The sequence below is a fragment of the Procambarus clarkii genome, chromosome 42 (assembly GCF_040958095.1).
Source record: "Procambarus clarkii isolate CNS0578487 chromosome 42, FALCON_Pclarkii_2.0, whole genome shotgun sequence".
NCBI lineage: Eukaryota > Metazoa > Arthropoda > Malacostraca > Decapoda > Cambaridae > Procambarus > Procambarus clarkii.
The window spans coordinates 8,791,034-8,810,378 of record NC_091191.1 but is presented as its reverse complement, the minus strand read 5'-3'; the positions used below and the strand labels follow the sequence as shown (position 1 = coordinate 8,810,378).

General features: G+C 36.3%; 1 protein-coding gene across 1 annotated transcript; it reads left to right on the top strand.

The window, feature by feature from the left end:
* The first annotated feature begins 280 nt into the window (after nt 1-280).
* LOC123770292 (voltage-gated hydrogen channel 1) lies at nt 281-18,842 on the top strand. The gene is made up of 6 exons (XM_045762000.2): nt 281-491; nt 2,866-3,046; nt 5,643-5,837; nt 8,688-8,823; nt 10,544-10,745; nt 11,816-18,842. Exons 2-6 carry the CDS (start codon nt 2,873-2,875, stop codon nt 11,856-11,858), a joined length of 750 nt encoding a protein of 249 aa, XP_045617956.1. The 5' UTR covers nt 281-491; nt 2,866-2,872; the 3' UTR covers nt 11,859-18,842.
* Nucleotides 18,843-19,345: the final 503 nt, after the last annotated feature.

Sequence of the window (19,345 nt, the reverse complement as noted above, 5' to 3'; positions counted from 1 at the left end):
CTGGTGAGGCCACGCCAGACCGAAAACCAGAGCGCAACTCCATAGTCTCCTGAGACTGATGGATGCCTACTGTTGTTGGTTGAGTGGCGACGACGAACAAGGGATCGGATGTGCCCAATTGTAATTGGAGTAACATTGAGGTTGAGGGAGCCCGGGCTGGCATCACCATCAGTTGTTTACATGCAAAGTGCTCCACCATGACGTCATCGACACAGTTCTTACTGCTAAAAACGTTGAGTGAGACGGACCTTTAGTCTATTATTTGCAAAAGAATATTCTTTTAATTAATAAAAACTTCCTTTTTCAACAAACAAGCAAATAATTTACCTTTAGATACGTAAATATGAGATAAATGAGGGTATAATATTGAGAAGTGAGAGGATACATTGTATTATACAAGGTGTGAAGGCCAGCAGGCCCCGAGGCGCTCTAAGACCACAGCTGCGTAAGAGCGTATTCATCTCAGGAATTTATGTGTACGCAGGACGCAGGTACGTATTCAGATAGCTATGGGCATGACACTCATACAGTAACATAACATATATAGTAACAATGTGGTATGATATGGTTTACGTGCTACGATCAACTAGGAAATAAACGATCATTAAATATTCAATTATAAATGTCTGGAGGCTGGCTAACACATGATGGGTACCAATTTATTCGTCTTGAACGGTTTGCTTTGTCTTGTTTTTTTTATCATTAAACAAGTAAAGCGTTACTGATTCGACAGAGTCCGACCCAAGAACTTTGTTAGAAAGCATATGTAAATTAATGCTGCACAGACACTGGTACATTGGTCTGGGACGCACTTTCCTGTGGGAAGAACCTGACCAAATCTTGGACAAAGGCGCCCCAAGGAAATGTATATATTTATCTCTCAGAATGTTCGGTAATACGTTTATTGCTTGTAATGTGTGTATATGTATGTATTAACACGATGTACTGAACGGGGTGAGAATAGCTTGAGCTACCTCATCCCTTTGTGTGTATTTTACCTCAATAAACTTATTTCAATTTCAATATCAAGGCGCCCTACTCGGGAAAGGCAGAGCAGTTCCCACTAGGAATTACAGTATATAGTACATGAACTGACACTAAAGAATGTATTGCCTTAAAAATGAAGATAGTGACTTAACGACAGGTTTTGTTTTGTTCATGTATTATGCACCCCATAATCATCCTATGGGCGGCAATGGAAAGGGATAAATTACAGGGGCCTTTAATGGGCTCAGGAACTGAACTCCAAAATTCATTTAGCTGAGCAGGTTGATGAGCTAGTTACAATATTTAATATACGTTGCCTCATCAACAATGGATTCAGACCAACCACATGTACAATCTCTAAATTAAGCACATTACTTGAATTTACCTGAAGGCCACTAACACTTTAGCAGCCTTGATGAGGCCAGGAAGCTGGCAGCTTGTCAAAGGTCCCCCCCAGTTGCCCTGATGATCTTTTCCAATTGGATTTTAAAATCAAACAGTTTTGTCATGGCTTTGGCGAGTAGGCAGTTCCATGGGTTTATAACCCTGTGGGTGAAACAGCATCTCCTGTTCTCAGTCCTACAATGTGGCTTGTTGAGCTTGAACCTGTTGCTTCTGGTTTGTGTTACATCTGACCTTTTGAAGAAATTGTCCAGATCAGCATCCTCCAAATTATTCAGTATTTTAAAAGTTCTAATGAGATCTGCCCTGTCATGCCTAGTTTGCAGTGTTGTTAGCGCTGTGGCCCTCAACTGTTCCTAGTGAGTTAACTTAGCTCTGGAATTATTTTTGTTGCTCGGTGTTGCACTTTCTCCAGAGCAGCTATGCCCTTTTGAAGATAAGGTCTCCATGCTTGTAATCAAATCAGTAAACCAACAGTAAACCAAATAGGGGGTTCACCAGATTTATACAATTGAATCACTTTTTTTTCCTGTGTTTTCCTTTCCTTATGTATGTGAAGAGCTAGTCTCATAATTTATATGGTTATCCTGTAAACCGTCCCCCCCCCCCCCCTTCCCATCCCGTGGGCAGCAGTAGAAAGCTTACAATCACCCACATTTGCTTCCTATATTTAGCAAACAAAAATAACTGAAATCTGGGCCAAGTTTTACAGGTTACATATAAAAATAATAAACATTTATTATATAAAGACAAACTTTTTATTATTTGTATTTAAAAAAAAGGTCAGTGGGTTTTGTAACAATTTGTGTGTACATTCAATATACAGTACTGTAAATAAAACTAGTACTTATTCATCATCATTTACAATTTACAGTACAGAATTTAAAAAAGAATTAAGTACAGTACTGTATGCCAATTATTTGTACAGTACTTTGGGAACCTTTCTCCAATTTATATAGTCGAGTCTGTTGGAAATGTTGGTCCGAGTCCCGACTGATCAACTTACGGATAAAAATTAAATACACAAGCCCATGGTAAGTAGGGGACTTCCTATACTTCCCTCTGTGCATTCTAAAATAAAATTTATCTAGCTTGGACCCATTGTTGAAGATTCTGACCTTTATGTTAATTATAATGTATGCACTAAATTACAGAACTATATACAAATAAAATAAATTATAAAATATTATACGGTAGCCTGTGACTGCAATACAGAATTTAACTACATAAGCGAAGAAGTGGAGCATACATAAGTATACAGTGCATAAATTTAGGAAGTGATTGCAGCATTTCTTGAGAAAAATCTTTGGTTGTAGTTAATCAAAATGCTAAATGCAGGCTCAAGGAGCTTGAAATGAATAACATTAATTTTATGTTGAAATGAAGATTAAACTTTGATGCTGTATGTGGAAATGAAAATATTGTTACATTGTATATCTGAATTTATGGGGTGTGTTAAATTTATTTTATCCTCAGGAACATTATGGACAGAAACAAAATTAATTTGGATAGTGAAGGAGGCACTGAAGACAACGTTCCTCGGGGACTGCAGGATACTCACAGTCTTGATTCGATGTCTTCAGATGGCATTGCCCTTAGATCACGAACTTCTGTGAGACAACAGTTACAACATTTTATTCGCTCTACTCGTTGTCAGGTAATTATATATCAAAGTCAAGCTATCCCTGGCAATAGGTTTGTTAAAGCATAAACATCCATTTCTTACAAGATAATATACTTGTATGGTATATCTTTTGAGTGATGTAATCCCAGAGTCTGTTTTGGGAATAAGGTATGAAGTATAATTTTTTCCTGATAATTTCCATATTATCAGTACTTGCCTGGCATTCTGTTATGAGGTTGTCCCAACTAATGCTTTACATTGTCATATTTTTCTATGTAACTTGGTTACCATTTGAGTATACCAGTACACCTTTGTTACTGCTACAGGGATGCTATGAAATAAACATAAGCCAGCCATATTTACATAGTGGGTAACATTAGTTGAAAAATAACACTACTTTACTTGTGAGCTGTAACACTTGATTGTTCCCCTAAGGCAATGTCACATTCATTCCTAGGACACAACCAGACACAGCTAATAAATAAATAAATAAATATGTTTATTCAGGTAAGGTACATACATACAAGTGATGTTACATTAATGGATTGATATATAGATAGAGCTAGTACATACAATGCCTAAAGCCACTATTACGCAATGCGTTTCGGGCAAAAAAGCTAGGGCAGACAGACATTTATGCTCCAGTGTAGCAGAAGCTTTTCAAATATATCTACTGTCATACTGGGGTAAGGGAACCACTAAAAGGAACCTGTGAAGCACTAGTGCATTAGTATCCTTAGTGGACATAATGAACCGAACTTGAGGCAGACAAATTGGGCATAGGGTTACAGAAGTTCCCAAACCTAGTTATGCCATCCAGCCTGCTCAACAGAACCTAAGAAAGGTGAAATAAAAAAGCAGGCCATCCCCTCCCCCTTCAACACCTTTGACTGAACATCCTCCTCCACCAGAGAGAAAAAGGGTCAGCTGCCGAGTCTAGCCAGAAAGTACATTCCTACTCCAGCAATACCAAAAGGAGGAAGTCATTCTAAAGAAGCCTCTGACTCTCCCTAGGAAGAAAATAGTTACTCTTCACTGACTAAAATTAAGGAAGCAGACAGCTTCAGTGGTGATTCGGGGCATTTGAAAACACTATCCTGTGGAGTGGGTAATGAAAACTCAGACTCCAAAATCACCCCCTAAGTGAAGATTGAACCTTTTTAGATAACACAATAGAAAGGGAAACTGGGTGCTTCCTGGCCACCATGGAAACAATCTAGGCACTCGGAACAAGGGAAAAAGAAGCGCACCGTTTTAGTCTTGTGGTCATGATAAACTTGTCAATTGGACCAGATCATCCAGATCCTTTTTAAAGAAGAAAGGCAGCTGCAAAGATCCCACATCAGATAAGAATTGAGACCTAAAGTGACTTCTGAGACTAAGGTTGAGCAGGGACACTATCCACACCTGCCAGATAGGAAACATCTTAGGGTCAAAGTGGCCTTGCATCCAACAGGAAGGATGCTGAAAGCAGCAGAATGGCTATCAGGATAGAAAACACTATACAACACCCTAGAATGCTGCATAAATTGGAATTATGCCAATCCCTATATTTAGCCACAAGACCACAGTCAGAAAAGACCTGGGATAGTAGAATGAATCACACACACTCATAGGTCACATGGTGACCAAATGTACATGTATCCAGCAGTAATAAATACCATGGCTTGGAACCAAGTCCGAATGAACTGAGTAAAAGTTATAGATAAAACTTAGGAAGAAAATCATCCAAATCAGCATGGAGATAATTCAGTAACATTGCCCAGTTACAAAATCTGAACGCACAATGATTGTATCCAAGCACACAAAAAAGTATCATTCCTATATGAAGCCACTGAACAGTGAAATCAGAGTGCCTAAGGATAAACATGTCACTTAAGGGGGAGAAACTACAAGCTGGTACATCTTTGTGCCAGTAACTCCCATCCTTTCTTCTAATGCTGTTGTGTTCAGGGTTGCACCAAGTACTAGTGAGGGTGAACATTTTAACTTACTGTATTTATGGTTTTTATGAATTTGTTTATAGTACAGTATTACATTATAAAATCCTGTTTACCAGCTGTATTATTTCTAAATCGTCATAGTGAATCTCTAATATGTTGGTTATAGGTAATAAATTACAATGTCAGAAATGTATCTTGTTGTGTGTAACCTATAATTGTCTTGTACAGTACACTGTTGCTTGATTCAGTTATTAATCCCATTTCCTGGAATGCATAATTTCTACCCCTCATAACAGGTTATGCCTTTACTGCTGTCACAACTACTGTAATTGACCATTATTATTATTATTATATTACTACTGTACTACTCTTTCATTAACAAAATACAGCACTGTATATTCATAAATTTTGATAGCATCCATCTGCCTGTTTGTTCACTCCTCCACTTAATTAAGCAAATCCTTTCTTGCTTATTGAATTTGCATTTCATTGTCCCTTACTTTCATATCTTATGTAAATTTAACTTAATGTACAGTACAGTAATTCTAAATAGCGGAATGCTCGAGTTTAACAAAGTTGCTACATACAGTACAACATTTGAGAGAGAGATCATTCTCTTGATTTATCAAACATTACTTGTATATTATGTTCCATTCTTAGGAGTAATTTTCTGGAAAATGTTCTAGGTACTTGTGGTCGCTCTGGTGGTGGTGGATACAATGCTGGTCATCACAGAACTATTACTGGACCTAGAGATGAATGGTACTCCTTCATCCATACCATTTTTTCTGCACACACTCTCCCTCAGTGTCTTAGCACTCTTCATTGTTGAGATAGGACTGAAGATATATGCTTACCAATTTGATTTCTTCACACATAAGGTAATAAAAATATGTACATTACAGTATATACAGTACTTTTTAATTAAAAAAAAAACAAAAATGTGATCAATAATTTAGAGTACTGTAATAACATTGATCAGCTTTCCGAGTCTGGTCACCCTTAAACGCTTCCTGAATTACAACCCTAACAATTGTATGTAACCTAACTATGGTATGTAGTCTACTTAGGGTTTATTTCACATGCCAGACTCTAATGGTAGATTGACAAATATCTTTTCAAATGGGTTGGACACATAATTAGGTTAGGTAAGATGGTGGAGCTAATTCTACACACTACTTATTACAATACAAAGTCAGAAACCCTATTGCTAAATATGTTTTTTAATAATTGGAATCACCAGGATACCCAATTATCACTACAAACTAGCAATTGATAAATTGTTTCTATTCTGATCATCCCCTGATGATCAAACTGGATCAGCTGGATGACCCAGTCTGCAATCTGCACCCAGTCTATATACTATGTACTACATAGCACACCCAGCCTCTGTTAATTAACCATTGACTTCTTATGTGTGGGTATCCATGTGTCTTCTCGACATTGGTAGCATAGTGATTTTGTTTCCAGTTAGGAATGCAAGATGCAACAGAGGCAGCTTTTTTCATAGTGCAGGTTTGATATGATCCTTGTGTGCTTTGCTTTGGGTCAGAGTAACCGACAGATCTGCAAGGATCTGTAAGGACAGATCCGCTCTTCCTGCTTGCATCTGCCACTGTAACTTGGACTTGTGGTCCTATGTTGACTAGTGAGGGGTTTGGGGTTCCCTTCTTTTTTTTCAGGATGTATTAGGATTTGTGTTCCCTTCAGAGTTTTGCACAGAGTCAGTTCATCACCTGGGGTTTGTTTGACCTTAAAGGTTTTGATATTTCCAGTATCCTTTGCTTTTTGCAGTTCCTACTAACGCTAGATTACTGCTATTTGGACTCCTGTTGTCTGTTTTTTGAAAACTGGCACCACCACTGCCTTTGCCCTCCCCATTCTTCCTCTCACAAGGTATTCTTTCATGTAGGCTGTGCATTGGATCGGTGCTTCACGTTTTCCCCTTCATATTTGGGAAAGGTGCTTCTTATCCTATCCTTGAGCATTTATGATGCCTTGTTAATGCAGCCCGTCCTCCAAAAACCCAAAGTCCATTCCATGCACCCGCCAAGCCCCGTTTATGAATGAAAAACTGTTTTCACACGACACGCAACTGATGACGTTCAAACACTTCCGGAACAAGTGCTTCACCAACAAATTTTGTTCGAATCACAATGCTGTAAACGCTTCACCTGCATACTACAAATACAAATTATCACCAACAGAACCTAAACTCCTAGCCTAATCAAAATATATGTACAATATGGTAATATAAAATACAGTAATATTAATTTATATTTGAGAAAATGAGAACATTCCTGTTTTGAATGAACAGCATATAAAAAAATTATGAATGCGTCTTCGGAGTCGACCACTGGATGGAATGGACTTGGTTTGAGGATGGGTTGGTTAATGGCCATTTCAATGTTTGCTCTGGTTGCAATGGGATTTTTGTTCCAGGTCTAATGTGAGGCCAGACCTTTTTTCCCTTTGTCATTTGGCAAGGGGAAAGAAAGGGTGTTGATCCAGCACTTGAATTCCAGCAAATATTCCCTGCAGTTCTTAAAAGATATTCCTCAGGGTTTCTTGTGTCTGGTTCTGCAAGTGTGTTTCTTGGTTCTCTAGGGCGTGTCCCACTCTCCCTGTGGATGGTTTATCAAGTTTTACTTTTTAACCAGTAGGGGAGTACCATGTTCCCCCTCCACCAGCTTTTACAGGCATCCAGATATGTACCCTAACAACCTAGGTTTGGTGTTCCAGATCTCAGTGTGGGTGCCCATGCTCTGCAAGGTGGTGCCACTGCTGCCCTGCTCTGTTCTGTTCTGTCCCTCTATGATTATTGGCCATATAGGTATCTGACTGTACATGCTTCCTCACTATTTGTGCTTTTCCAATTTTAAAGGGTGGCACATTTGGCCTGTGGTATTTCTTCTTGGCAAGTCTGTATTGGTGGTTATGTACTTCCTCGGCTTGTGCCCATTGTTGCTGGTTTCCCTACCTTGTGGTGGGCATTCTGGGCTCTTCTGAGTGGATTGCCTTCTTTGATACAGTGATGGTTTTCACTGTAACCAAGAAAGAGGCATCCACTATGTTCTCTTTTGGGGGTTTTCACTCTCCAGGTGCAGGCCTGGTCCCATTCACTGGTCGTTTCTCACCATAGGGCTTGCGCATTTTGTTCTCTATCAGCTGCTGTTGCCCTCTGGTTGATTTCCTGCTGGTGTTTTCTCATTTACTAACCCAGGTTTCATTTGGTCCAATTTTCCTGGCCTGAGTCAGTTTTCATGCTATTTTACTGTAAGTTCTTCCTGTACTCAAGGTCTCTGTGCTCCTTTGGATATCTGGTTGTGTTAGTCTCTTGGCTTTGTGCTTCACCTCCCTGTATCCTCGATTATCTTTGTTTTATGTTTTGAGGGAGCTTTTCCTCATTTCTATTTTGCCTTTGGCATCTTTCTTGTGGTGGCCTTTACTGTGGGAAGGTGCTTCAGGGAGCAATGATATGCTCATTCCCAAGAACTTTGGTTGCTCACTTTCCCACCTTTTTAGCTCTGCTCCTTTGACTATTTTGGTAGTGCTGGCATCTAGTGATAGGCAGAGTAGTGACTAGGTAATTACTAGGAGTCTTTAAAGTTATTATAAAGTCTTAAAATTGTCAAGTTCTTGTTATTTTGTTAAGGTATAGCAGATAAAATAGACGTTCCATGAATACTACATAAAAAAAAATTATATCGAAAGGTTTATGTCTTTTACAGGGAGATGTATTTGATGCCATTGTAGTTATTGTTGCTTTGTGCCTTGATGGTGTTTACTTGCACGCTCATGATGCCCACACTGGGGTTGGACTTATTATAGTCCTGCGGCTGTGGAGAGTTGCTCGTATTCAGAATGGTAAGACTCAACTTGATTGACTAGATACTATTTGGTATCGTTTCTTGCATATTCTTATAATCTATTTTATAAAATATCATACCATGTATTGAATAGGAAAGTAAATAAACTTTCTTGAAACATTACTATTTGCAATGTAGAATATTCCACAGTTCATATGCAGTACATTATTATAGCACTGTATTATGATATTGACTCATGAACTTGCAAAGGTTATGTTACTGGAAAAAATATGAACCAAAAGAATTTGTGCAGAGCTAGGTTAACTTAATGCAATACTGTACAGTATATGGAAAAACAATTACTGGTAAGTTTTAGAAGCACAGGAAAACACCTGAATCGCTCAAAATCATGCAGTGCATGGTGAGATACAGAATCCAGATGAGCACCAAGCACTAGGGCTCACAGATAAAGAGATGCCATTGCCATAGCTAGGCAAGTGAAACATCAGAGAAGACCCATACCTTGAGGTTACCTTGAGGTGCTTCTGGGGCTTAGCGTCCCCGCGGCCCGGTCGTCGACCAGGCCTCCTGGTTGCCGGACTGATCAACCAGGCTGTTGGACGCGGCAGCTCGCAGCCTGACGTATGAGTCACAGCCTGGTTGATCAGGTACCCATGACGACAGACACAGTAGAGACGAATATACATATCAGGCACAGAGTGTTTCTGGGATGCAAACTTGTAACCCAGGGATCAACAACCCAGGGATTTATAATGAAGGCACTTAAAAATTCATCTCCAAAATAGAGACCCAGAAGTGGAAAACAAGTTTGGTTCAACAGAAATTGAGAGGGACCAGTGTCTAAGAGAGAGAAATGGAATCAGTACAGAAAGAGGCCTAAACAGCAAACATTTCAGCAATACAAAAAAAGAAAATGAAAACTTTAAACAGGGATAACAAACAAATTATAAACAGAGCCCAGTTTATTTTATAAATTAATTTAAAGTAAATTCTACACAGAGGACTAAATCCAGAGATTAACATGAGCAACATATTCGAAGAGACTGAAAAGGAAGTGTTCAAAATCCTAAATGAGTAATTTTGGTGGTATAAAATGAGCCTGTCACAGCACAAGGTACTCTACAGATTTTAGAGCATATAAATGTGTCTACAAATGACGTAAAGAAATTGCTTGGATAATTTCACTGTGGCTTCTTAGAGAATGCATAGTTGAGCTTAGTACCCACTGCAGATAATTTTCCAGGTATATTTACAAACAGGAAACCTGATAGACATATGGAAAAGCAGAGAGCAGTGGTAAAAGGCAGTGTATCACGAGGACTGTCACATATGGAGTCCCACAAGGCTCATTACTGGCACCAGTAATATTCTTTGTCTATAAATGATTCTACCTGAAGTGATACGGATTTATATGAACATGTTCGAGGACAATGCTAAGACAATGAACATAACTCTCATCCTGTAACTACACTTAGGTAATTTCAATTAGGCAGTAACGCATCATAATACCAGTAGATGTTCCGAATTGTGTCAATTTGAGTTACTACCTTGAAACTTTTGGACCAAGTCATTTTTTCTTTTGAATTGTATTTCAAGAATTTACAGTTTGCAAATTTTGAGAAAGCTTCATACCGACTTAAAATTAATAGAATTTATTTATCAGTATTAAGATAAGTTTCATATTGAAACAAGGCAGTGATGCACATTAATATCCCAACAATGCACTATGCTTTCTAACTCTAAATCATTTTATATAGCAATGGTATTACAAGTTAAGAGAGCAGGGGAAAAGAGATTGTTTGAGGAACAGCAGAATCGATACTTAGCTGAGCAAGAAGTGGCAAGATACCGTACATACAGCTATGCCCAGGATGTCTATATTAAAACTCTCCAAGACTTGTTGAGAAGGAATGGAATTTCTTATCAAGAGGAATGCAGGAACATCCCCGATATTAACAGGTACAGTATTGATATACAATGCAGTGTTTTTCTTTTAGTTTCATTAGAACAAATTGGTGGTTTAGATTGATTGTTGAAAGGATGGATGTGGCATATTATAGAAAACAGACCTTATAATTTAATATCTGTAGAGGAAACACATATAATAATGGGCATATTCAGGAATGTTTGGCTGTAGGAAGAATATATGCATATTAGGTTTAAAAATATCTAGTGCCAAGAAGAAAAGGTATGGGTAGAAACCAATAATGTAGGGGAAAAACCATTGTGATAAAATATATAAAAAGAGAGAGGGAAGTTTTATATCTAACTGAAAGCAGTACTGGTTTAGGAATTGTGCTTGGAGGTGATACAATAATGCCTTAGGTATCTAGGTGACAGTAATAAAGGTGTGAGGTTGTTACATGAGCAATGCAGCTGACACGTCTTTGAGATTGAGAAAGATACTACACAATATGCCGAATAGTTGAACACTTTACTATAAGATAATAACTGAAAATGAATGGCATGTTATGGAAAGATGCAGTATGCAAGAGTCTGACTTGCAACATTGAAAGTGTGAACTATAGTGCTACTGTATAGTCATGTTGAATGAATGGCTGCTGGCTTCCCTGACCGTGCTGACATAGTATGTTACCATCTAGTGGTGACTGGGCTAGTGGGGTATTCAGTAGTTAGCAGAGCAATAATTTGCTTTTGCTGTAGAATAAAATATGTCGCTTGCAGGGAGGCTGGAGAGTTCAGATTTTCTGTTTTCAAATAATGAGCTGGTCTTTTGGTGGTGGATAAAGTATTTTCACTCCATGTCTTTCCTCTTCAAATTACTTGGCAGCACCATTAATAATGATCCCTGCCATGGTGAGGGGAAAGTTAAAAAAGAAAGTGTGGCCATCTTTTTGTGCCCCAAGTGGATCATAGGGTACATGACTTGGCCAGCAACTGAGGGACCACTCAGAAAGCAGCTTTTTCAATATTTTCAATGCTTATATTTTTATCTCTCTTAAAGCCATTTTCATACCATAAATTTACAAAATGTTTTCTTGCATTTAATGTTGATGAAATATTTTCAGAATCAAGGTTGTAGCCGAGGTGAACACAAAGCCAAACGTCTAGATGATGAAAGTATCTTTCGCAAGCAATGGGCTTAGCAGGGCAAAACTTAGATCACAATTTCAGGTGCCAACTTTCAAGTGTTTTCTTTGTTGGAATTATAAAGTGTTTAATTTTGTTAAAAACTATGTCAGAAATTATGTCTTTGTATCAGACTTTACTGGAATGTGCTTTTAAATATGGCATGGGTTGTGCACATATTTTATAGCTTTAATAAGTTGTTTTGCAGACAGTTTTTGTGATCAGTTTGATAACAACAGTTGTGATTCCTTCTGGATATGCTTATTGGATCCAATTTTAGCATGTGTATATATGTAGCACCGTGGATGATGTGGCTGGTGCTCAGTCAAGTTAAGTACAGTACTGTTGGGTCTAGTTAGTGACTGGATGGAGGACTAATTGATTATAGCCTTGCTAGTTTGTCCTCTGTTCTTGGTAAGGTATTCCCCATAAATATAAATAATTTACAATGTATATACAATGATAATTCATATATATACTGTACATACAAATTTACAATTACATATTCATACCACACTTAAGTCCTTTTCTTTCATATATATATATATATATGAAATGCCCAAAAGTTATACATTCTTAGTACCCCAATGAAATCCCATTCATATTGCCCCAAAGTTGTATCATTCATTGTACCCAAGAGTTACACACTTCACAGTCTTCCTTACCATATATACCCACAGTCGTTCACAACCAAGAGGTCCAGTGTTAGGTTCCCTGCACAGGATGGAGATGTTTGACTACATTTCCTTATCCCTCAGTTCACATAAAAGTAAATAGGTACCCAGGAGTTAGGAAACTTTGTGGGCTGAATCCTGGAAAAAGTCGGTCATTGGTATAGGGGGTACTTGAACCTAACAAACAGACTTCCTGTGCCTGACAATGAGGAATCCAATCCTCCTCCTCCATTTATTTCAAGATGTTGCCCCTATACTGATACCAACATTCTCCTCTGTTGTTTCTCTCCCATTTTCATATCACTCATTCAAACACACACACACACACTCCTGCAGTGCTCAGGATGTTCAACCAATGATGTAAGCATTTATTTGTTTTGTGATCCCAGATATCAATTGTGTTCATGTCTATGCATTTCATGTACAGTACTGTATACTATACAGTATATTTTTGGGTGACATTAGTGCCAAAATGTTTAAGATATATTTTATCTTTAGTTGTTGGTACACATTCATCCACTTCTCATCTGATAAGATGTTTAAAGGATTTTGATTTGAAGTCTTGTGCTTAAAAGTAAGTTTTTTTAATTGTGTGAAATATGATCAAGTATAGTTGAAATTCCTGAGTAACATTTTTTTATTTAGAGAAATGTTAGTACTGTATAATATAAATTAAAATTATATTATTTATTAGTATGGTGAAACATTAGATAAAATATAGAACACAAAATTCTGCTGAAATTGTATTGATCGTGTAAACACAATACAATAGTACAAAGTTAGAATGGAAATTCAAGTCAGTTAATTCAAATTAAATAAATGAATAATACAACACACACAATAATTAGACAGAGCATTCATGCTAATTTTCTTATATCTCTCTCTGCACAAATTTGCCTGAAATAAACATATTGCTTGAACCAAGTACTACTTAATTAAGCCTAGTTTTACCTACATTTAGCAAAATTTGCCAAATTATCATGAACATGCATGTTGAGTATGAGAAGATATATTAAATATAAATTTAACCTAAAAGGCTTAATACTATATTACAGTATGAAAACATTACTGCATACTTACTGTCGTAGAAGCAAGACCTCTGCCTAGTGGAATTTTTTTATATTTTATGAACTGAAATACAGGTACTGTATAATGTAATAAAATTTACTTATTTTTAGTTAAGCAGAATATTTGTAAATTTTGTTTTTTGTCGTCGATTGTTGTTTGGCTTTTGTGTTCTAATTTGTCAGTGTTTATAACCACAAAATACAGATGAAGTTTGGCTTTAGAATTATTTAAAAAAATGGTAAAAATTATTAAATGTGCCTCTCCTAATTACAGGTTTACAATGTTATATACCTCGTAGATTAATAATAATTTTGTGAAAAGCATATTTTAAATTTATATGTACTGTAATAGGAGTGTTTAAGAATGGGAATACCAAAACAAAATATATGACACATTTTTTCATAAAATATGTTTTAGTTCATATATAACCGACTAATGTTGTGCAATTTCTCATGGAACTTTTGTATGTATAAATATGCATCATTAAAGCTAGAATCTTTTGACACGTCTGTATAGTAGGGTAGTGTATATATATTTCTCGAGTGTCTTAGTAACTTTTAAGTTTGAAGTTGTATATATGTACATGTATATGAGAATTCAAAGATGGTTTGTGCAGTATAAATCAAGAATTTTATATAATAAAGTGCCATTTTTTAGTGGGCATTTGGTGGGCAATAGCTCCCAAGCACAGCTCAGACCAATGAGCTTAGATTTGGGACCACTAAGTATTCTCTGGGACCATGGGGCCTTAGTCCAACATACAGTACCAGGCCTCTGGAAGCAAGGTGCAGAATCCAGCTTGCTCTACAAGGGAATAATCCACCGGGAAGTATAGGTACAAAAAAATAAGCAATTGCTTGAAGGAAATTAAGCACCCTTAGGTAAATATTGCAAACTCCCATGACTAGATGGTAGCCTAGATATTGCATAAAGTCTGGGGGTATCTATATTTTAGTACTGGGCAGTGTGCTGGACAGTCTTAGAATTTGCAGTTACTGTACAGGATTATATTTTGCTTAGAAAACATTTGTGAATTTTTTTAATTGCATTTTGGATAGTATATTAAGTCATATGCAACCGATTTAAAATGGATAGAAATAAAATGTATTTTGTCATATACCCGAGAAATATAACTTGATAAATATGAAGTGAATAATATAGTAATTTTGCTTTTTTGTTGCGCTAATGTTGATGGTAGCATTTCAGTTGCACTTTTATTTTACAACATTAAAATAATGCCACACTGCACTTCACATAACCCCTAATTGAACCTCTTGTTTATCCCACTTATCATGAGAGAAGCTAAGCTCTGTCCAGTTATGATCCTCAGCTATCTAGTGATCAATTCAAGCACTTTTGATACTTGATTCTTAAAAGGTGAAATTTCAAAGTAGTTGTCACAACAAGTAGCATTGGAATGAAGGCATGCATTTTTGTGTGTGTGCTGCACATTACAGCATTGGAACAAGACTGTACTCAAATATATTATCTCTTGGGAAAGAACATTTTAACAATACTGTATACTCATTAATGCACCGCTAATTAAAAGGAATTTTCCGTTTTATGAGAAAATAATTACTTTTACAGAAACTGGGCTAATTTACTCCATGATGATTTACATAGCTCAACCCAAAATCATAGCTGCTTGAAATGCAAATGACTTTGAAAACTGTGTTAGAACATATTACTATTTGGAAATTAGGTTTCTCAGCATAAACTACTACAGATAGTAAGAAAAGATGAATCAATAATATATATAAAGCTAAAATATAAGTTGGTATCACATGCTTTTTAAAAACCATTTCAAGTGATGATCAAACCATACATCAGAAAATGAAAAAAATGACCGTTTCGGTCCGTCCTGAACTATTAAAGTTGTGATAATGATCCAGGATGGGCCAAAACGTCATTTCTTCATTTTCCGACTTGTGGTCTTGTGATCATATTATCAGCCACGTTACTGTGACTCACCGTTTGCACTTCGAGTGATTGTCTCCTTAATGATAGATTATTCATATTCCTAACAAATGGCAGCTTTGGTAATTAAATGTAACTTTTTTTTTTTAGGGCTATATGGTATAGTCCCCAGATGGCAGCTTTATGAGCGAGAATGTACCTTTAATTTTTTAATGCAGTTTATATAAAAAAAAGTACAGTATCATCAAAATTACGTTAACTTTGATACATGTATGCTGAGGTATCAATTTACTGTACTCTGCTGATTTATGATCTTTAGATGTCAAAATCTTGTATAAAAAATCTTTTGTCTATTATATTTTCCCTCTAGCATATAATATTAAATTTTTAATTTTGGTTCTAGTTTTCATATTATCCAAAATAATATTAGTCATGTACTGCACATATCATCTTTGATCAGTTATGATGACCTATGTCTTCCTTCAGCTTTGCCCTTAAACTAGTCAGTCTCTTGTGACCTATATTCTACTTTTTAATCTAAATATTATATTGTCTCTTGAAGTATTTTATCACTTTACATAAAAATACATTAGTGAATTGAGAGTTTAAGTGCGAGTTTGTTAGCTATTATTTCACACTATATTATTCATTAATCCTCATACTGCAGCTAAGTTGGCCACAGCTCACTGCTCTGTGCATGAAAGCAAATAGGAATGTAATAGATTTCTATATAAAAGTTGCAGAAATACAAGCAAATATATTCTTCCTGGCTATTGTATGGTTACACAAGGCCAGGATTGTGGTGGTCAAAGCAAATTCACCACAAGCTACCACTAACTTACACTACACACAGAACTACACTAAACTACACTACCCTTGTGGATTTGTTTAACTACCACAAATTTTGTCCTTGCTTATTTTCTAATGTTACATTGTGTATTCAATGAACACTGACAAATATCCTCCAAGTTCAATGAAATTAGTATTTTTTTTGGTTTCAGTGGAACATGGTCACTACTGTTTATTAAGGTCAGTGGGAGGAGGCGAGGGTGGGGGCACTGGTAACCTACATATTTTTCCTAGCATGGGACAGTTTTCAGAATTAATTCCTGTATTGAATATAGGAGTTACTAGACTACCTGATGATTAAAAAAAAACATTGAAGGGCCCTTTGTATGACACTCAATGCAACCTTTCCATGCCCATTCATTTGACAGATAGGACAGACCTCAAGCCCCTTTATATGATAGGTTGGGTAACCCCTTTAGATCTTTTCTTATGATAGGCAGGCCAGATCCCAGACCCTTAGTTTGACAGTCCGCATCCCCCACCCCCAAGCCCCATTCTATCACAGGCAGAGCTGTGCAAGGGTTAAATCTCTAATTTTGGTCAGCTTACTGTTTTATATATATTATTGTGATTTGCATTTAATATATGTCCTACATTTAATATATGCCCTAATAAGTTTTGAAACAATTTGAGTAGCTATTGAGTATTTAAAGACAATAAGGTTTTATGTATGTAATTAACATGTAAATGTTAATGCTTAACTTATATATATTATGTTGCTTCTAGGTCATCTGTATTTGGTCATTTTAATTACAAATTTCAAGAATTTCTGCATTAATTGTTGTTGTATTTATTTAAGAAAGGAAGCAAGGTAAAAAATATTAATTCACTTATTTCCTGAAGTGCCATTATTATAGGATTTACTATTTTAACATCTTTATTTTTGAGGAAAAATTCATGTAAAAATAAGGTTTGGCAAAAATATATTTAAAGCAATTGTTTTCATATGGTCAGTGCATTGGGGCCGTGTTATGATTTTTAGCTCTATGATCACAATTGACGTTTTGCTTCAAAATATTTTACTTATTGTTGCTAGTTTACTGAAGGTGTCTTAAGGTTTTTTTTTATAATTAAGAATACCATGTACAAAGTAAATACTCTATATACAATATATAAAAATAATTGCAGCTACAGTGACTAATTTATTATTTTTGCTGATGAGCCAATGGGTCTCAGAAATTCAAATAGTCATGGATGTTAATTTTCAAGACCCAATCGATAAATGAATTGATTAATTAATTACAGTACAAGTATATAAAAAATAAGTACACTTAAAAAAGTTTGAAGTTCATCCACAGTAATTGTATTTTTTAAAGTTTTAAGTGGAGTTTTTAAGAGGTACTGCATCATAAATGGCTGCAAGAAGTTGATATTAGTTCACTGGTGTTCCTGCGATTTCTAGTGAAGGTATGTGGTTCCTTCATGAGTTAGGAAAAGGAGATACTATAGTTTCAATTGTATTGGGACAGTGCCTCTGTTGTTTGTGTTTAATACTGTGGTATATTTTGAAGTTCTGTAGCTACCCCTCAGTGTACAAACTTCTCACTACTGTTCATTTGCTTGTTGAATTTCTTTGCTTCCATGAGCATCCATCTTGGAACAGGAATACCTTTTGACATTTCTGTTTGTAACATTCTCAAACATTAATCAACCCATTATTTTAGACTTTTGCTTTACTCATGTTTACATCAACACAGTTGTCTATCCAATATTGGATGTATGTTTATAATTTATTTTGTAATTTCTGGTAAATTCTTAACACTATGTTGAAGCTTCTGCCAGCATTGGTGCACTGTTATTAATTTCAGTGGTGAATGGATGGTTAGTATGTTTTGGGAGTAAATTTTGGAATATAAAGCATACCACAGTTGAATTGCTACACAAAAAGCAAAACACTACTGGGTCACCCCTTACTTGTAGTACGGGCTCACCATAGCCCGTGCTACTTGGAGCTTTGTTCCGGGTAGCGAATCTTTAACAACAACAACCTTACTTGTATCATATAAGTGCACTGAGGTGGTTAGGCGAGTAGAGCCTCAGAAGAGAGAGAGAGAGAATAATATACCTTAATAATAAGGTCTTCATCTGGTGTATGAAATTGCCACAAAGTATCTGTAGTATGACCAAAATCGTTAGTCGATTCAATTGATAGCTGCTTTATAGCTAATATATTATTCACTGTATGCATTATTATAAACTATGTTACATAAAGTGGGAGAGTGTACAATAGATCATAAAGTTTAATTACTTTTTGCATTGCTATATATTTTGTATAATGCGGCCATTATCCACTAATTTCACCGCCATTAAATATTTTAAATATACTGGACTGTAACATCATGTTTAAGTATGTTAAAAAATTACATGTATCTTTAACAACTGCATTAACAATTATGAAATCCAATAGTACAAGGTGTATGGTGCTTCTCATAAAATACATATCTATAGAAAACACTCATTCAGGTTGTATTATTAGAACCCTTCAAACATGATTATTTTTATTCCAAGAAAAATTGCAAGGTGTAAAGCAAAAGATTATACTGTATGTGATTGAAGTGCAAAAATGTATGAAAGGAATAGCTGTGAGCAACTTTAAATAAATACTCTCTCCAGTACTAGCACAATCTGCCTCTGGTACAGCAGCTCAAGTGTGCACCCAATGGCAGCCAGCTATTAAACAAAAACAAACACACACACGTATGTGTGTGTGTGAGTGATGGTTGGAACAAATTTGGTGAGGTGGTGGTGGTGGTGGTGGTGGAGGCCAAAAATTTAATTTCATTTGGAGGCCAAAATTTCGGAGGTCTCCGAAATTTAGTTGATGTTCCTGGGATATGGCTGTCCTCAGGCTGCTCAAAGGCAGTCCAAGTTGGTAATCAATTCCCTCTTTACGAGCAAAAGTCTTGGCCAACTCATCAGTTCTATCGTACATTCGGAGACCAATATGGGAAGGAATCCACA

Bases quoted from the DNA above. Each gene is read 5' to 3' on its own strand.
- LOC123770292 (XM_045762000.2), top strand. From the start codon at position 2,873: ATGGACAGAAACAAAATTAATTTGGATAGTGAAGGAGGCACTGAAGAC. The intron at 3,047-5,642 runs GTAATTATATAT...AAAATGTTCTAG, and splicing joins TTCGCTCTACTCGTTGTCAG to GTACTTGTGGTCGCTCTGGT. The intron at 10,746-11,815 runs GTACAGTATTGA...AAATATTTTCAG, and splicing joins AACATCCCCGATATTAACAG to AATCAAGGTTGTAGCCGAGG.